Genomic DNA, 18,281 nt, shown 5'->3' with positions numbered 1-18,281 from the left:
AAAGCTTTCAGTTTTGTTCTTTGCTCTTTATTTCATAGGAAATGCCGAGTTTTGATAAAACTGCCACTATAGTATAGCTACATCCAAGATAAAAACTACACAGGCGGCAGCCATTGCTACCATCTCCCAGTACAAATAAACCCCGCCTCATTCTCCACAAATAACGCTGATTGGTCAGATCTGTTTTCAGACCTGGCACATTGGTTTCAGATTGGGGCTTTGCAAGATGGATCTGCCTGATGACAGACATGGAGTCTGACCAATCCATCTGCTTTGCAAAGTTAGATTTCCACAAGTAGATTTAGAGTGCTCAAAATATGCTTATAGGCATACTTCAGATTCTAGCAGTTACTTGATGCTACCAAGTGGACCAATCACAGGGCTTGCAAACTGCATCTTTAAATGCACAGCTGCTTTTTGAGAAAGTGCACATCATTCCTTGTATTGCAATGAATAATTAACTCAGGTATGTACTTTCCTTGTGAAAGTTGTGCTTATATCAATTGAGATTTCTCATGTGAAAACAATAGAAAAAATAAATATATTGAGTTGGATGCTACAATTGAAATTTGACACAAAAGTATAAATCGTGTGAAGAACATCATGTGCATCTGTGCGCTGTGATAAAGTGTCAGTATTTGCAGAAGCAATGAGAAGAGGCAATAGTGCATCTACAATTCCCACTCACACAGCATAAAAAAGCCATCAACAGTGAATATTGAAGACTTACCTGTTCAGGTGATGCTTCACAAGTTTTTGACAATTGATAGCATTCAACATAACACAAACGTCGAGTATAAAGTAAAAGAAATGTCGGAAGGTTGCTTGTATGAATATGCAAAACTAGAACTAACAACATAATAAATGCCAAATCAACAACATGAGCGAGCAAAATCATGAAAAATAATCCCAGAATGTAAGTGGGACACTTGAAAGTCAGCGTGTTAATCTCTACTCTCCAAAATCACGCTTGCACTGTATTATTAAATCTCATTCTCCAATTAGTAAAGTGACATTCAAGTCTCCCACACTTCAGTGAGCTTATGATGGCTCACTAAATACAGCTTTACTGCAGTTAAACTTGAAACAGAAAAAAAAACAACAAATTTTTACCTTGAATGCTCAGTAGGGACCTTAGAAGCCAAGCTTCCCCTCTCTGCCCTGAGGAGGAGAGTCAAATAGCAAAGATCAGAGGTCCACTTACCCCACAGGGAGAGGAGGTGAGGATCACAGCCCACAGGATGGGAGGCCCACAACACTATGATCAAACCTCACACAAAACCCCCAATTCAAACATAAAGATAGTTACCCCTGAGTTGTGTTACGGCAGCTACCACGGTAGCTTTTGTGTTAATTTGCCCGTATGAGTTTCAGGAATGATTCCCATGCAACAAGCAGAAAAGAAACGGTGACATAACATGAGCGTGTGAATGCAGAGTGAAGCAGCACCTACCTTGAAAGCTTTCATTAATAGTTAGAAAGCAGATTTTTAGAAAATGCCAATGACCTTACACACTTTGTGTAGCATTGAGAGTAAAATGCCACAAGCACTGCTATGGTCAAATTCAGAGAACTGAAAGGCCAGTACCTTTACTTTTACCTATGATATTTGATGAAATGTTCCATGAAGAAAGCAGATTCCAGACAAAGAGGGAGAACAAAAGGAGAGGAGACACCGATAAGTGTCATGTCGGAAAAGGATTGACGACAGGAGAAAGAGGCTTGATGGCTACCTATATGTGCAAATATTAGAGAGAGGAGTGTGGCAGCAGCAAAGGAAATTAGACGAAGAACAATGCTTTTTTATCCTTGTTACGCTGCATTAGGATGTGCAGAAGCTGCATAAAGGGAAAGTTTGCAACAGAATGGACAGACGGTCTGTGCAGAGACTAGTGGCATGCATTACAAGGACAGATGTAGGATTATCTTAAAAATTCAGTCCGCTGCCATGCATTATATCTGAATAATTTTCAATGTTAATGTGCCTTCAATGGACCACATCATCATAAAACATCAGAATGTGGATGTGAATAATTAAAAAGAAAAGAAAGATGAGGCGAAATGACACCCGAAGAAGAGAGCGGGGAGAAGAGAGCCAAATGAGCTTGAAAAAGAGGTCACATGAAAAAAATATTAAATAAAATGATGCTTGGAGAATGAAACCAAGTAGGTCATTCAGAATAAGTGAAATGACAGCTCATATCTGAAGCGTCAAGCCTGAGCACAGCCAGAGAGTTCACACTGAGAACGAGGGACAATGAAGGAGCGGCGGGAATAAGGAACAGAGCTCATACCTTGGTCGCCCATCATCAGGTGTGCCAGACCTTAAAGGAAAACAAGAGCACAGTCAGCAGAGAACAAGGGATCATGGGAAGCTGTGTGATACCGACATGCAGGCGTCCCTGTCAGAGCAGATGTCTGTGTTACCTGAGGAGTGTTGGGAGAGGGAAGAGTGGGACGGAGAGGAGGAGGAGGAGGGTGCACAGACGGGGTTAGCATGATGAGCATTTAGTCAACCCCAGCTGGTTGCAATGCATCATCAGTCACTTACTAGTCATCATTCAGAAATATACATTCAGGTTGACCTGAATACACAAAGTCTCATCCCACCTACCAATGACAGAGCAATCCCTGCACACAAATATAGCTCGACATCCTTTCACCTTGAGCTTCAACATCTGTCGAGTGCCTGCATGAGTCACGCTTGTGTCGAAGAAAATCCATCGAAATAGTCAAGTATCCATGCAATTTTGAGTAGCAATGAGAACAAACTGCTTAGATTAGGTGTTTAATTGTATTGAATTTAATCAATACAAACCAGGAAGAATAGATCTAAGCACATCATTAGTCACCTCCACTCAGAGGTTCTTCATTTGTTCAACTGCAACACCTAAAACATGTCTGCTATCATCAGAATTCATATCAATTTTGCCATCTTACCTTTTAATTTTCTTTCATTTTACCCTTTTCAGTTTTACTTTGAGAATTTATTTAGTTGCTCTAAATCTTCCAGCATTTAAATAAGTTAATAATTGATATGAAGATGATTAACAGCCTGAAAAATAAAAGGTCCTGAATACGCAGGCTCTAGAAATAGGAACTGGATATATGTTGGCCCTGAGACTTGCTTAATTCACTGTTTTTCTTTACAACACATTGTGCACACTATTATTAGCCTGCTGTTTTATGTAAAGAAGACATCAAACAAAAATAATAAGCCAGTTCCTTCAATTAGACTCCTCAGGAAGTATAAAAATAAATTGCACACCATTTTGTATTTGTATAGTATTCATCAATTTTTGACACACTTCATAACAAAGCATATTCAGTCTACAAAGAGCCTTCCACTATCCAATTTGATTCACACAGCCACTGCCTGTAACACTTAACTATGAGAAAAAGAAAAAGTAAGGGAAGCAGTAGAGTCGCATCACATTCTACAGATTGCTGTTTAATTATTTTACAATTTCCTGTTTCTTGAATGTTTAGCTGCAGTTCTTACCACTGTCTTTATGAATCAAATATGACAAAGACGTGTACTTTACAATGCTGACTTTGATATTTAGTGTGATATTTAGTGTGGTCTAAAACCATAACTTACTTAGGAGGCAGCTTTAAGTGTGTGTTCTGTCATATATGTGTTTAACATAATGAAATGTGCAGGAGTGCATGTAAAAAATGACTACCTGAAGTTCAATGATTCCCTGGTAAAGGATATTTTCACAATAAGATATTCTTTGACATGCTTTTCTTTGTAATTTATATCATATTTTGATGAGGATACTGTGCCTCCTGTTCAAATAAAAAAAAACAAAAAAACTGCCATATATGTTGTTTTACATTCGTTTACAAAATAGTGCAGGAGTGCATGTACAAAATGACTTCTTCAAGTTTAATGATGGCCTGTTTTCCCTTTTTGAATGTGCCTGTTCAGTTGTTTTCTCTGTATCAATATATTAGTTAAGGGGAACTAACGATGGTAGGATATTTTCAGAATGAATTATTCTTTGACATGATTTTACTTCGTCATTTATATCATATTTTGATGAGGATACTGTGCTTCCTGTTCAAATAAAAATAACCGGTCATATACATTGTTTTCCATTCTTTTACAAAAAAGAAATATGCAAGAGTGCATGTACAAAATGACTCACTGAAGTTCAGTGATGGCCTTTTTTCACTTAATGAGCGTGCCTGTTTAGTTTTTTCTATGTATTTATATCTTAGTCAAGGTGAACTATCTATGGTAAGGTATTTCCAAAATAAAGTATTCTTTGACATGTTTTTACTCTGTAAGTTTTATCATCTTAAGCTAAGGATACAGTACTTCCTGTTTGGATAAACCCCATCATTTACATTGCTTTACATTTTTGCCCATAATGCAATATGCAGGAGTGCATGTACAAAATGGCTCATTGAAGTTCAATGATGGCAGATTAAAGTGACAGGATCATCACTTTTCCAGACTTCCAGTTCAGGTGTTTTCTCTGTGCCAGTATCTTGCTTATGGCACACTAACAACAGGAGGATATTTTCACAATAAGGTATTCTTTGACATGCTTTTACTTTGTAATTTATGTCATCTCGAGCTAAGGAATCCTGTTTGGATTCTTAAAAAATCCTGTCATATACATTGTTTTACATTGTTTCACATAATAAAAATGCAGGACTGCATGTACAAAATGACTCACTGAAGTTCAGTGATCGCTGATTACCACTTTTCAAGAGTGGCTTTTTCATTGTTTTCAATGTGTCAGGATTTCAGTTAAGGGGAACCAACTATAGTAAGATTCCGCTCAAGAAGGTTTCTTGGTATGCTTTTATTTTGTGATTTATATAATTTTAAGCTTAGTACACAGCACTCCCTGTTCAGATAAACACTTGATTTTGTTTAAGAAAAATCAGATACTTCTGGTGGAGTTACAATTCTAATTTTACCATGGAAAAAAAACAGAACTTCCAAAGGATAGAAAAGTAAGCTGCTGCTATTCTTCAGTATCTTAATAGTCCAAAAAAACAAACAATTCAAGCTTTTAAAACAATGTATACATTGTAGACTTTAATTGCACTGTCATTTATTAATGCTGACAGCTCTAATTTAATTTAAATTCTTAATCACAATGCGATGCAATCTAATTGAATTTAACAGCTAATGTAAGATTATATATCTCTGCCTTGTTCTCTGATTTTATCTTTTCGTAGCGCATGACCTCCACATTACCTCCTGTTCCCCATTTCAGTAGACTTTTCTTACATTAAATACCAAAGCCAGCTTTATTCAGTGACTTAATTCCCCAAAATTAAGCAGAATTATTCTGCACTCTGAACAATGAGACTTACCATCCGGTAACATCAATGCTTTTACCATGAGTAAACATTTGTCAACATCATTTCAGTTGCCGCAGCCATAATAATATTTTTAAAAAATACAATTGCCAAAACAAAATGGACACCAACAAATCAAATACCCACCTTCAGCATTGTTGTCTTCTGGAAGCACGGACAGGCAAAGAGAAAGAGAGGAAGACATTCATTAAGAAGCATGCAGACTAGTACAGGCCATTGCATGTCGTAACCATGCAAGGCATTAAACATCATGCAAGTGACCTACAGTAACCCCTGCAGAGGAAATGCTGATTTATACATAGGCCTTGACTGACCTGGAGTACAGGGCAGTCTTAACCCAAAAAGCTGAGCATTTTAAACTTTGAAGAAACACATCCCTTCAAACAAGTCTTTGTTGGCTGTAGATAAAAACTGGCATTCGTGTTTAAAGATTTAAGAACCAGTATCGATCATGAGTCATCCGATGGTAAGGGGATAAAAAGTACATCTCCAGGCTTGAGGCCGGTTCATCCTGTTGTGTTCAGCTCTGTGTATCTTTTATTTATTTAGCTTTTCTTATGCAAGATGGACTGTTAGTTCCTGTATCAACATCTGTTTCATTCAGCAGACTCGAAGGAATCTGTGAAAGTGTGTTTATTTCAAACTAAAGCCCTCTCTAAAGCATAAGTGGAGAAATGCAGTGCAGGAGACAATAACAAAATATAACTGTTGAGTTATAGGGTGGCGTCCTGTGACGGCATCACACATAGTCAGGTGATTTGGTCACAGAAGTGAAAGCAATGAGGAGACACCGGCTGGTAGAGATGTCACGGTATTAGAATTTCACATCATGAATATCATGACCTAAATTAGTTGGTCAATTTGGGACTTTTTATTATCAGATGAAAGATGAAGACTATCCTTTTTTAAATAGAAGTGGTGTATGATGAGTTAATTTGACTTAGAAAGTTTAAAAGCTCATGAGTCCATCTGTTATATCGATTGTATTGCTTCAAAAGTAAACATATTCCTTGTACTTAAAATCAGCTTTTAAAAAAACTGTTTTGTTTTCTTTATATTATAGTGACACTTAATTGAGACTAATTGCGTTCTCTTATTGTCCTTGAATGCATCATAATTTAACAACAAATCAGCTCCTTAGGTGAGCTTATAAACTTCAGTTCTATGGATTTAGATGCAGATTTCAACTCTGAATTAATATCTTCAACTCACGGGAGTTGCTCCAAAGCTTTGGAGTGCTTTTCATGGACTTTAGGAGCAGATAAAGAGCAGCTAAAGTCAGAGAGAGCACACTTCTCCCACAGTCTGAGTTTTCTGTTCTCTTGTCAAACTGACAGTCTAAGGTAGGCTACTGCATCTTGGTTTAATTTGATTCACAATGCCTAAATTTTCTTCAGTCAACCTGCTAATGTTGTTTTCCACATTCACCTCAGCTAACGAACCTACATAGCATGCTGTCTACATATTATTTACTGTGATAGTTATTAACACAAACATTTTAAATGATATTTAAAATATAAACAGTATGCCCTGACACCGGAACAAGCAAAGTGACACATGTAGAGGTGAGAGAAATTTCATGGAAAAGTTTCTCTCTCATCATTAGACCATATCCCCCACAGTGGCAATGTTCTTGTGATGTCACACCCACAGTGGGGGCTTGAATGCTGCTCTCATGACTGCGATATTCCAGGTTTTTCATCATATAAAGTGAGCATTCTGAGAACGGTTGTTCCTGATTAAAATGTCACTGCAACGACAATGGAAGCTGAGAAGTCAGAGAGAGATCAGACTTCATTCATGCCAATTAACAATATCTATTCTCCCATTAGCTTCTTCTTCTAGCTTCTCTCAAATTCAAGCTTACATTAGCAGCCATCATTACCATTACCATTGATTTCAGACGGGGATTTATTTGTAAATTTTGTGTAATTTGATTGGTAATTTTGGGTAAGATTTGATTTAAAACTTTGGGAAGTTTGCTTGAAATATTCTTCAAATATAAATCCTTAGCCTTTTCTGAAAGATCAGGTGATACTTTAGGTAATTTTGGGTGAATTTAATGTTTTTTTTAATGTTTACACATTTCCACATATTTTTTTGGTAAAAACTTCTTTTTAATTCTTGGAAATCTCACAGATTTAATGTAAATTTCCAACTGGCTGACACAAAGCCAAAACGCATGGTTAAACATTTACTCAGGGATGTGTTGTTTCTGCTGAAACAGGACCTTCCAGAGATGTGTTATGCTGTTTATGAGTTTGTCTCGGAGAAGTCATCTTAAGCATTTGAACATGTTCTTTGTATAAATGTATAAAAAATATTTTTTGTATGTGTTATACGTTAAGATAAGCCTACTGTCCTAATATGCAGACATCACTTTTGGTGGTAACTACTCCCTGTTCAAAGACAAGGCTTAGGTTTTATACTTATCAGGCCTGACTTATTACAAATAAGCGGTAGAAACTAAAAAGCATTCCAAAAAATCTCCGTTCTCAGGAGGTCAGGTGCTTCTTCTGTTTAAAGGCACAACCAGAGCCCAGGTTTCTTACTTCAGGGATTTACAGCCTCTGTACATGAGGGGCGTTGACATAACCACCTGGCCAGCAGTGCCCCGAACAGTCATTATGAAAATTTGAAAAATGTGAAAATTTTAGACTACTTTTTTACTTTTATACAATTCGTACTTAGGAGGACTTTTTATCGACCTCTATAATGATCAACAGTGTATTTTGTATTTTGGTACTTTGTCTTGTCAGCTGTGGTCTTGTCAGGTGTCTGCCCTTGTTTTGAGACTTTTATGTTTGTGTCAGCTTTATGTGGGACAACAGATGGAAATTAGCGCTAAATCTGGTGCAACCATGTTTTCAATTACTTTGTATGAATGATCAATGTCATTGCGCACTCTCCCATGATAAATAAGCTGCTTGCTAGCTACCACTAGGCCTAAATAACAAAGGAAGATGACAGTGATGTAAATGTAGAGAGAGTGGTGCTGAAAGGAACCTACTCAGCATCTCTTAACTTGAGAAAAATTTCACTAAACAACTTTATGTTAACGATCAGCTAAAGTATCTATTCGACCTAGTATTGTCAAGTGAAATAGACAGCGTTTCTCAATCACATACTTCTGCTACTATACTATATTACAGTACACTGAAAAGCACTAAATCACAGCAGGTTAGTTCCAAATAAAGCACCACCATTCTGCACTAAGAGGAAGTGAGGATGGTTTAACTGCCTGCGTTTTCTTCTTCTAATTTACTTCTTTATTATTTTTACTCATTGTATTCATCTGCATGCATTCTCTGTTTACATTATTAGTTTCAAACAAAGCTAGCTAGCTAGCTAGCTTGGGGATGCTAGCTAGCTAGCACGCTAGCATGCTAACAGGATAATCAGTGTCTCAAATCCCATACATCTGTTAGTACACTGTAACACACTGCAGTGCAGCTCACTTAATCACAGCAGGTTAGGACTGTCCCGAACAAAGCACCACTGTTTTGTCCTAAGAGGAAGTGAGGATGGTTTGACCACCTGCATTGTTTTGTTTTTTTTAAATCAGACATATAACAGCTGTCAGGTAATTATAATCACTCATTGTATTTATGTGCATGCATTCTATGTTTACAATGTTAGTTTCAATAAAATAAACTTTTTTGCCTTAAATGTCCTTTTCTTGGTTGAAATGTGCTGATGTTGCTATTAACACATTAACTAGCCATGCCAACACTCTGTAAACAAATGGCGTTTATTAAGGGGGCCAAGTGTCCAATGTTTCTACACTCAGTTCTTTGACAGTTTTGAGTGTGCAGTAATTTTCACACTTGCACTCAAATATGTAGTATTCAGTACAGAAATGTGTGATTTGGCAAACGCTGGGGGTGTCATAATTAGTATGACTCAATGCTAAATTTGTAAGCCTGTTAATGGCGGTTTTTATTGCTTGTTAGCTTCAAGCTAACAAACACAGTTGTGCAGCCTGGTCCTTCTTTTAGAATCTTTGTATCATCTTCAAATAATGTTCTTTAAAAAAGTAATTTTCCTCAGAATGCACATCCCTAGAAAGTTACAGTAGAACTTGAAGATAGAGCTACAACATTGACGTTACATTAGGGTTACATAAATATATTCAAAATAAGCATTTATGTCTTGATTTTTTATTTGATTTTTTTATAAAATTATGATCACAATTATTTAATGTAAATGATAACTGAAAAGTGGAAGGATGCTAAGGTTAGCTTCTAACGGTAGCTCAGGTTAAGATTTTTCAACACAAAATGTGGTCTGATCTTCCCATAGTTCTGGGTATCTCTTTTATTTGCAGTTGCTTTTCAGTCAGGGAGTGATAGAATAAAAGATGCTGCTAGAATCCAACATTTATATGACAGACAACCTGGAATATAACAGTATAACAAAATAGCAGCACTTGAGCTTCCCACCCGAAGCGTGACTCCACAGTAATAAGGCTGCTGTGGGAGTATGGTTGTATGGGAGTTAAAGCAAACAATTGAAATGTATATCAATCTGCAAGTTTGAAATAAAAACAAAAAAAAATGTGACTTGAAGCATGCAAAAACAATCAAATAGAGGTGTTACGGGCCAAACTGCCAACAAGTAGAGCACAAGAAAGTCAGTTGTCACCTTATCACTGAGAGTGTATAGTTTGCCTCATTCTTTATTTATAAAATGAAATCATAATGGCACAAAAAACAAAATGGGGACAAAAGAAATAGTTGACACTCTATTTCAGTTTCCAATGAAAGAACAACACAGAGACAAGAACATGCGATGACTGTTCAGTATTCATTCAACAAAAGATGGTCCTGTTCTCAGTCCGGTTGCTGTAACCATGCAGCATCAAAGCCCAGTTTCCTCTACTGAATAAACTCCTACCTCTTTAAAATCTTCAACCAGACTCAAGCGATGGTTCGACCAAAAACTTACCATCACCACCGGCTCCACTCTCCAAATCAGACACCATGCACAAGAAAACAATCCCAGACATCATTTTGTGAACAAATGGCAAGGACATCAACTTGGGAAGACCAATTCCATTTTACAGTTCTTTCTTTGTATTTGATTAGTTTACCAACATGATGTTCTATGACTAGCTGGAGGAATAAAAGGAGTTTTCAGAAATTTTACACTCTCTATATTCTTGTTCATCTCATTTCTAATGCACTTTGTTCACAAAACAGTTTTGCTTGGTGATGAAACAGCACACTGCTGAAAAACATCCAAACAAGGCAAGCATGAAGCTGGAAGTTGCAGAGTGACTACATGAGAAGAAATGAAGTAAAAGAATCAACATCAGATGATGTTAAAAAACACTTGAAGCTGATGTTAACATTTCATGATGCTAATAAAACCTCCAACTGCATTTCACTTTAACAACTGGCTCTTTTGAGTTTGCTTTGGATCATGTAACGGAGCTACCAACAGTTTTAGTGATTCCCTTTCCTTTCTCTACATAATCAAACATTATTTTGATTAGATTGGGGAAGCAATACATCTATTCCAGTTACTTAAGTTTTTATTTTAACCCTGTTAAAAAAAAAAAAAAAGCAAAATAGTGATACAAAAAATAACTTTGCATTCAAAGAGTCAAAACACGAGGTCATCAAACATGTCGGTGGATTCTCATATCCGAAAAGAGTGAGGAAAGTTATGCACTTATTTAATGTCACCCCCTTATTAATAAAACATAAATTCCTCTTATCTAGTTCAAATTTCCTGTGCTCATGCTCAAATCATTCTCCCATCCTGGCAGTGGCAGCTGGTCAATAGGAGGCGCTAGCAACCCCCTACAGGCATATTAGCAGAGTTTATGATTCCAGAGTGCACCCCGCCTCTCGCCAAATGACAGCTGGGATAGGCTCCAGCCCCCCCGCAACCCCGAACGGGATAAGCGAAATAGAAAATGGATGGATGTTACAAAATCGATATGGCTGTAAATGCTGTGACAGCAATTTTTAGGGGGGCTTTCACACCTGCAGTGTTTGTTCTGGACTTTTGGACTTTTCAGTTTGATTCAAACCAAAATGATAGGTGTGAAAGCATGATCCAGACCAAACAGCCAGACCTTAGTCTGCTGAAAAAAGGTGGTCTCAATCCAAACCAAACTGAACCATGGTCCAGCTTATGCCCAGTGAAAAGATTATTTTGAAAGGTTTGGATCTGAATATCAATGACAAGAAAAAATTACAGCATGAGAACCAGAAATAGGAAATCCCACACCAAAACAAATTGAGCTGCAGAAGTGCACAGAGAAGAGGAGATGGTGTTATTTGGGTCCAACTGAGTAAAAACATATTAAAATACAAAAACTTTCCAACTGTTTTCTGAGAGGCTGAGAGGATAGAAGAGGACGGTAGAACAGTGACTCCTGAAGATGAAGAAACCACAGCAGTAGTGTATGAAGGTGTGAGATACTGAGTGGTGCTTCCACTAATCACACCACTCACCTTCTCTCCCAATCCGCACTGCCTTGGCTTGTTTGCATACTATCTTCTCCTTTCCTGTCTATGGCAGCAAAGTTGACGTCTAAAGGTATTTGCGCATCAAGGATGACGTGAATTAAAGGCAAAAAAATGTGAATAACTTAGAACAAATTTTGATGCACCTTTCTATGCATATCAGGAGCAACACAATTTTCCAAAGAAATTATGCAACTTCTCAAAAAATATTTGCACTGCAAAGGTCTCTGAGGTATAATTTCTTCTGCCCTCTGACAAACTGATATACTGGAGCAGAAGATAAAAGGAGGTTTCTCCCTCTCTCTCCTCTAGATTGTGCATAACGGCACCTTTATGGATAGCCAGGTCAGTGCAGTTTTGTTTCACTGTTTCATCCACTGTGCTCTGCCCTCTTTTTATTCAGGTCGGACTGGAGGCGCCATCTTTCATTCATTCTTCATGTTATGTTTGTAATAATTCCCAGCAAAGTGAAAACCAAACTTTATGTTTTAACACATTAGATATGTTGGAAAAACGTTACTGGAAATGTGAAACACTGAGATCTATGTGTGACTGAATTTTGGATTTAGACTGTTAGAAAATTGTTCACCCCTTTCCTGGCTTGGTTGAATTTCAGCAGGGCAAAAATCTGAGCCCATGACATTACTGGTCTTGATGGGGCTTTTACCTGCCCCCCTATCACTAGAAAAGAGGGAGGATGCTATGATACGCTACAATGCTACAATTATTTAAAATCACAGAGTAGTTCATCTCAGTACAGTCTGTTGTTAGCTGGTGTCAATGCCTTCACTGAAAGCCAACAGGAGGCGGCAGACACAACTCCTCACATCAAAACAAGTTAGCGGTAGTACTCTGAGCAGTAACACGGATCACAGTGTCTATGTACTGTCAGCAAGGCTAAAAGGAAATATACTGGATTATTCTTTAAGCACCAGAAAATCAGGAGTTGGACATGAGTCATGTAAGCTGTGCAATACACAAGGTAAAACACTGAAGCAATACCATTCTTCATCTAAACCAACACCAGGAAAATTAGCAGTTTGCATCAATAGCTAGGCTAGTCCATGTCATCCCAAACAGCACTGAATGATGCTACAAAGTCAAAATTTCCCTCAACTTCTGGGATCAGGAAATCATAAGCAGCACTTCATGCTTAAATGGTAAAGACATGAGCCGAACAACGCCACTCATTGCAAAGGCTTTAGATATAGGCTTGAGGAGTGTGAGAAATACTGTTAAATCCTCACTTGTGTGTTCGTTACAGAAGTAGTGGTTCAATTTTATGCAGATGTAAAGCGAATAGACATTTTTTTATAAATACAACTGATATTTGCTGACAGTAAAGTGAAACTGGATCACTGAGGATCTGAATTTAAGTGTTTAAAGTGTATGATCCTTAAAACTACGAAACTGTCCCTCCCTGTTAATGTCTACAATAAAGAACAGCTGCTGTGGTGAACTCAGTGAAGGAGCTATTTTCTACTGCTGGGGCCCTTGCAGATATGAGTAGTCCAACCCATGTCTTGTAATTCTGTCAAATATATTCCTGATTTGGTGGGCCTAACATAACTTAATTCTCAATAAAATTTACAAACTGATGAAAATTTACATTGTGGTGGTTTTATGTTTGTAATTTTTTGACGGCCCCTCAGGAAAGTTCGAAAGCATGAAAATTGGTAACGAATACTCCTCTTTTAAAAAAATACAAACAAATGCACAGGAAGTGAAATCATAAAGAGTTTAGATATCAGGGGTGTCTAAACTTTTTCCACAGGGGTCCACATACAGAAATATATTATGATTATGGGGCCACTTTCATATTCCTCGCCATGAGGATTTGAAAGTTAGTAAGACTAATCTAATGTACAATAATACATGCCTAATGATTGAGTATGCCTAAAAGGCTAGTTAATGACTGACAGGTCAAATAGACAGTCATTATCAGGATTTTGGGCAGCCAATCAGATTTCAGGGAGGCCGTTTAGCCATGAATGCCACTGGATCTGCCCCTGAAAAGTTACTGGTACTGCCATTTGCTGTGATAATCCATCAGGACGTTATTAATCAAGATATCTTCTTGTCAAAATGTTTGTTTACAGATTTAACATAGTGGCACTGCCTTGTGGTGAAAAAAAGAACTACAATACAACTAAGGACAAGCTTCATTTTTTAATGTGGGCTATATTTCTTTTTCTCTCTAGATTTTGCTGCGGGCCTGTCAAAAATGGGCTGATGGCCGCATTTGGCCCCCGGGCCATGGTTTGGACACACCTGGTTTGATTATATTTTGCAGTTTTTCAACAGGTCCCACATTTTAACAAACTCCTCCAAGGGATTTCACCTGTTTAACTCAGCTTTTTTTTTTTTTTTTTTTTTTTTTGCTGATTCTAGACTAGTTGGTGATCTTAAGTTATTAGAAGCCTCTCGGACCCAGACCAAAATCCCAACAGGAAGTCCACCAGCTTCACCATTATTTCAAAATAAGGCTTTTTTCTTTTTTTTCTTTTTTTTTAATGGCACTACATTACTATAACCTGTAATAACTTTTGGAAATATTATTCTGTGTTCTTCAAAATTTTCTGGCAAAACAACTGTATCACACTAAGCACACCTACATGAAAACATCTCATCAAAGCGTCCCCTGCTGGCAACAGGAAGTGACACAAATGGGTAATTTGTTAAATGTTGATTTCATTGTTTTACTGCAGCACCACCTACTGTCAGAAGCCAGTAACACCTCTAACAAAAAACATCAAATCTTCTTCGAATTTTATATGATAGTACTCATCCTCTACATATTAGCACCCTTCTTTTCATACTGCCACCTACTGTTTGTGGCCAGTACTGCCTCATATACAAAGTGCAGTAAAACTGTTGAGACATCTATAGGCTTCTGTTGTAATCAGAATAAACAGAATTCTGTTTATTCTCGTGCTGAAAGTAAACATTTATGCCTAATTCATCAGCAGAGCAAGAGAAAGTATAACATCATACATATGCAGTAGTGCTGTTGCATTAAATCTCCTCAAGCACACTTCCTGAGCAATTAAAACCCCATTAGCTTTGAAAAATGCTTATACATGTACATTAAGCTTCTAATTTTGACAGAAGAAAGCAGAGGGCTTCTAAGGGATTTTTAGGGAGTAATGCCAGGACCATTTTACCAAACTGTGTCCAGTCGTGATTCTTTCTCAGCCTTCGCTGGCCCCACTACAGGGGCTTTTATTCTGTGCTGTTCTGCAGAAAAGAAGCTTTCCTCTAACAGCGGTATCACCTGACAGAGACCATTAAAACAAGCCCCCTATCTCTCCCTCTCACACATACACACACATTTCCTTTCACAAATGTACCCAGCTGGTTACATCCTAATCCAGAGACGTAAATCCATTTAATCCCCTTGACAAAGTGATCCCAGTGCTATTGTGCTGGTAACACTACACCAAAATGCACTCAACTGTCTATCAGACGATCTGCATCTACGATGGTCTTGTGCTGGTGATCATCGACATGGTGTGTGGCTCATGGAAAATAATTACATTGCTATTCAAATTGATGCCTGTAAAAATATTAAACATCTGGTGTGCGACAGCTGAAAGAAATGAAAGGCTGTAAATAAATCTATGGATCAACTCCTCTTCTTCTCTCACACCTCAGCACCATGATAACCCCACTGTGAGCTTAAATCTGTGACAACTGGTTCACACCAAACTGACAGTCCATAAAAAGCCAAACTTGTGGCAACCAATCCACTCTTCTACACCGCACTGGCTATTCTAAGTGTCGCAATGAGACATCCACATCTGTCCTGCAGTGTGTCTGAGTGCAGCTGGCTGGGGAAACATACAGAGGCAGGGGATGGGGGTTCTGGGTGATGCTACATTTCACATGAAGGAACATGTGTCACATTCACTATACTCACCATCCAGCAATAGATATAATTCATTTTTCTCTGCCATTTGACAATTTTAGACCGTCCTGTCAGCCTGCATCAACCGTCTGTTCTGCACACTTAAAGTCACCAGCACCACAGTGCTCTCGCTTTGTTGGATGCTCTATTTTTTTCTGCCTTTATATTTCTGTGGAGGATTCACAGTGTAAACTAAAGATTCTAGAAATCTAACATAAGCCACTGGACTGCTGAATCACAATTAGCCTTCACACTACAATAAAATAAACTATAAGGACAAAGTATTTGGCCGCACCTGTTCTATTACTAAATTCAGGTATTTCAATCAGAGCTGTTGCCACAGGTGTATAAAATCAAACACCTAGCCATGCAGTCTCCAATTGCAAATATGTCTAATCCTAAATGGGTCGCTCTGAAGAGCTCAGTGACTTCGTAGTACTGTGATGGATGCCACCTTTGCAATAAAACGATTCATGTAATTTCATCCCTGCTAGTTATTCCACAGTCAACTGTAAGCAACATTATAAGCGATGGAAGGGTTTAGGAACAACAGCAACTCAGCCATGAAACAGAACACCATGTAAAAAGTATGCCTGTAATCAGGTTAATCCATGACAGGTTCCTCACTGCACCACTATAGTAGTCTAAATTAACTTAAAATTTAAAATAAACCTTTTTAAGCATTAATGATTTTTTTCCTCATCACATTGTACTGAAATAATAGTTAATGCAGAGATGATAAGCAACTGCCTTTAACCATTGCATTTCTGTGACCACAGCATGATAACGGCATAAGCTCAGATAATTATTTTTGTGTTTATTTATAACGACATCTATTAACAGGACCACATACTATGTCATTAAAGGGATACTTCAACATTTTGGCAAATTTGCCCATTGCCATAATTTCTATTGTCTTAGAAATAGGTTTTCCTCAGTTCTTCCTCACCAAAGTCATCAAACCATGTCTTTATCGTCCTCGCTTTGTGCACTGGGACACAGTCATGGTGGGATAGAAAAGGGCCGTCCCCTAACTGTTGCCACAAAGTTGGAAGCATAGCATTGTCTTTATTATTTCATGTAAGTGTTGATGTTAGTGTCTCATACAGACAGAAAGGAAGCAAAGGAGAGAAGACAATCTCTACTGGTTATTAAGTCCTAAACTACAAACTTTTTGTCCTTCAGCCCGGTAAATAAACACAGCATGAGGTCTGATATATGCTCCTTAAAGGGATACTTCAACATTTTGGCAAATTCACCCATTGCCATAATTCCTGTAATCTTAGAAATAGGTTCATTACCTTTAGTTGTCGGTGCAAGCGATTTTTAGATCGGCACTGCTGAGTTCGGACCTGCTGTGCCAACTCAATGTAAGCAGAGGGTATTCCGGCTTTCCCTCATCACACTCATGAAATACACAATCCAACAACTCCAAAACGCTCTCGTGGACAAGTTGTGACCTGCACATTCACCACGCTATGAAATAATCATGGAACATTACGAGACGGAGATGTTTTAAAGTTAAATGCTGAGCCAGAACTGCACTCCAGACATGGCTGATGCACTGTGTCACTCCGCCCAGTGGTTTACTAAAGAAATAGTTCAGAGTATTTGCTTCATGTGTCGTAATGTTACATAATGTTCCATGATTATTTCATAGCGTGGTGAATGTGCAGGTCACAACTTGTCCACGAGAGCGTTTTGGAGTTGTTGGATTGTGTATTTCATGAGTGTGATGAGGGAAAGCCAGAATACCCTCTGCTTACATTGAGTTGGCACAGCAGGTCAGAACTCAGCAGTGCCGATCTAAAAATCGCTTGCACCGACAACTAAAGGTAATGAACCTATTTCTAAGATTACAGGAATTATGGCAATGGGTGAATTTGCCAAAATGTTGAAGTATCCCTTTAAGGAGCATATATCAGATCTCATGCTGTGTTTATTTACTGGGCTGAAGGATAAAAAGTTTGTAGTTTAGGACTTAATAACCAGTAGAGATTGTCTTCTCTCCTTTGCTTCCTTTCTGTCTGTATGAGACACTAACATCAACACTTAAATGAAATGATAAAGACAATGCTATGCTTCCAACTTTGTGGCAACAGTTAGGGGACGGCCCTTTTCTATCCCACCATGACTGTGTCCCAGTGCACAAAGCGAGGACGATAAAGACATGGTTTGATGACTTTGGTGAGGAAGAACTTGAATGGCCTGCAGAGAGCCCTGACCTCAACCCCATTGAGCATGTTTGGTATGTACTGGAAGGGAGATTGCGAGCCAGGCCTTCTTGTCCGGCATCAGTGTCTGACCTCATAAATGCTCCAAAGAATGAACGGGCACAAATTTCCACAGAAACACTCCAAAATCTTGGGGGATGCCTTTTGAGATGAGGGGAGGCTGTTAGAGCAGCAAAAGGGGCCTTACAAAAGGGTAACCTTCAACTAAAATCAGAATTTGTTTCCATACAAATGTCATTTATTAGTACTGACTTGCCCAGGCAACAGAAGCAGATAATCTACAATGCATCCAAACTGAATTTGAATCTCCAAATA

General features: G+C 38.1%; 1 protein-coding gene across 12 annotated transcripts in view; it reads right to left on the bottom strand.

Moving 5' to 3' along the window:
* The window catches only part of LOC121511094 (neurexin-1a), a 572,512-nt gene that overhangs the window by 515,756 nt on the left and 38,475 nt on the right, over positions 1 to 18,281 (bottom strand). For 6 of the 12 annotated variants that reach the window (XM_041789632.1, XM_041789633.1, XM_041789637.1 and 3 more), the window contains exons 3-5: positions 5,473 to 5,490; positions 2,295 to 2,324; positions 1,589 to 1,600 (exon numbers count right to left, since the gene is read on the bottom strand). In XM_041789632.1, coding sequence (XP_041645566.1) covers positions 1,589 to 1,600; positions 2,295 to 2,324; positions 5,473 to 5,490 — 60 coding nt within the window. Of the gene's footprint in view, positions 1 to 1,113; positions 1,162 to 1,588; positions 1,601 to 2,294; positions 2,325 to 5,472; positions 5,491 to 18,281 lie in introns of all 12 variants that reach the window. The other 6 variants (XM_041789628.1, XM_041789629.1, XM_041789636.1 and 3 more) reach the window with 2 other exon arrangements.

Source organism: Cheilinus undulatus, linkage group 6, assembly GCF_018320785.1.
Source record: "Cheilinus undulatus linkage group 6, ASM1832078v1, whole genome shotgun sequence".
Lineage (NCBI taxonomy): Eukaryota > Metazoa > Chordata > Actinopteri > Labriformes > Labridae > Cheilinus > Cheilinus undulatus.
Note: the sequence above shows the minus strand (reverse complement) of the source record. Positions and strands in the feature narration are given on the sequence as shown.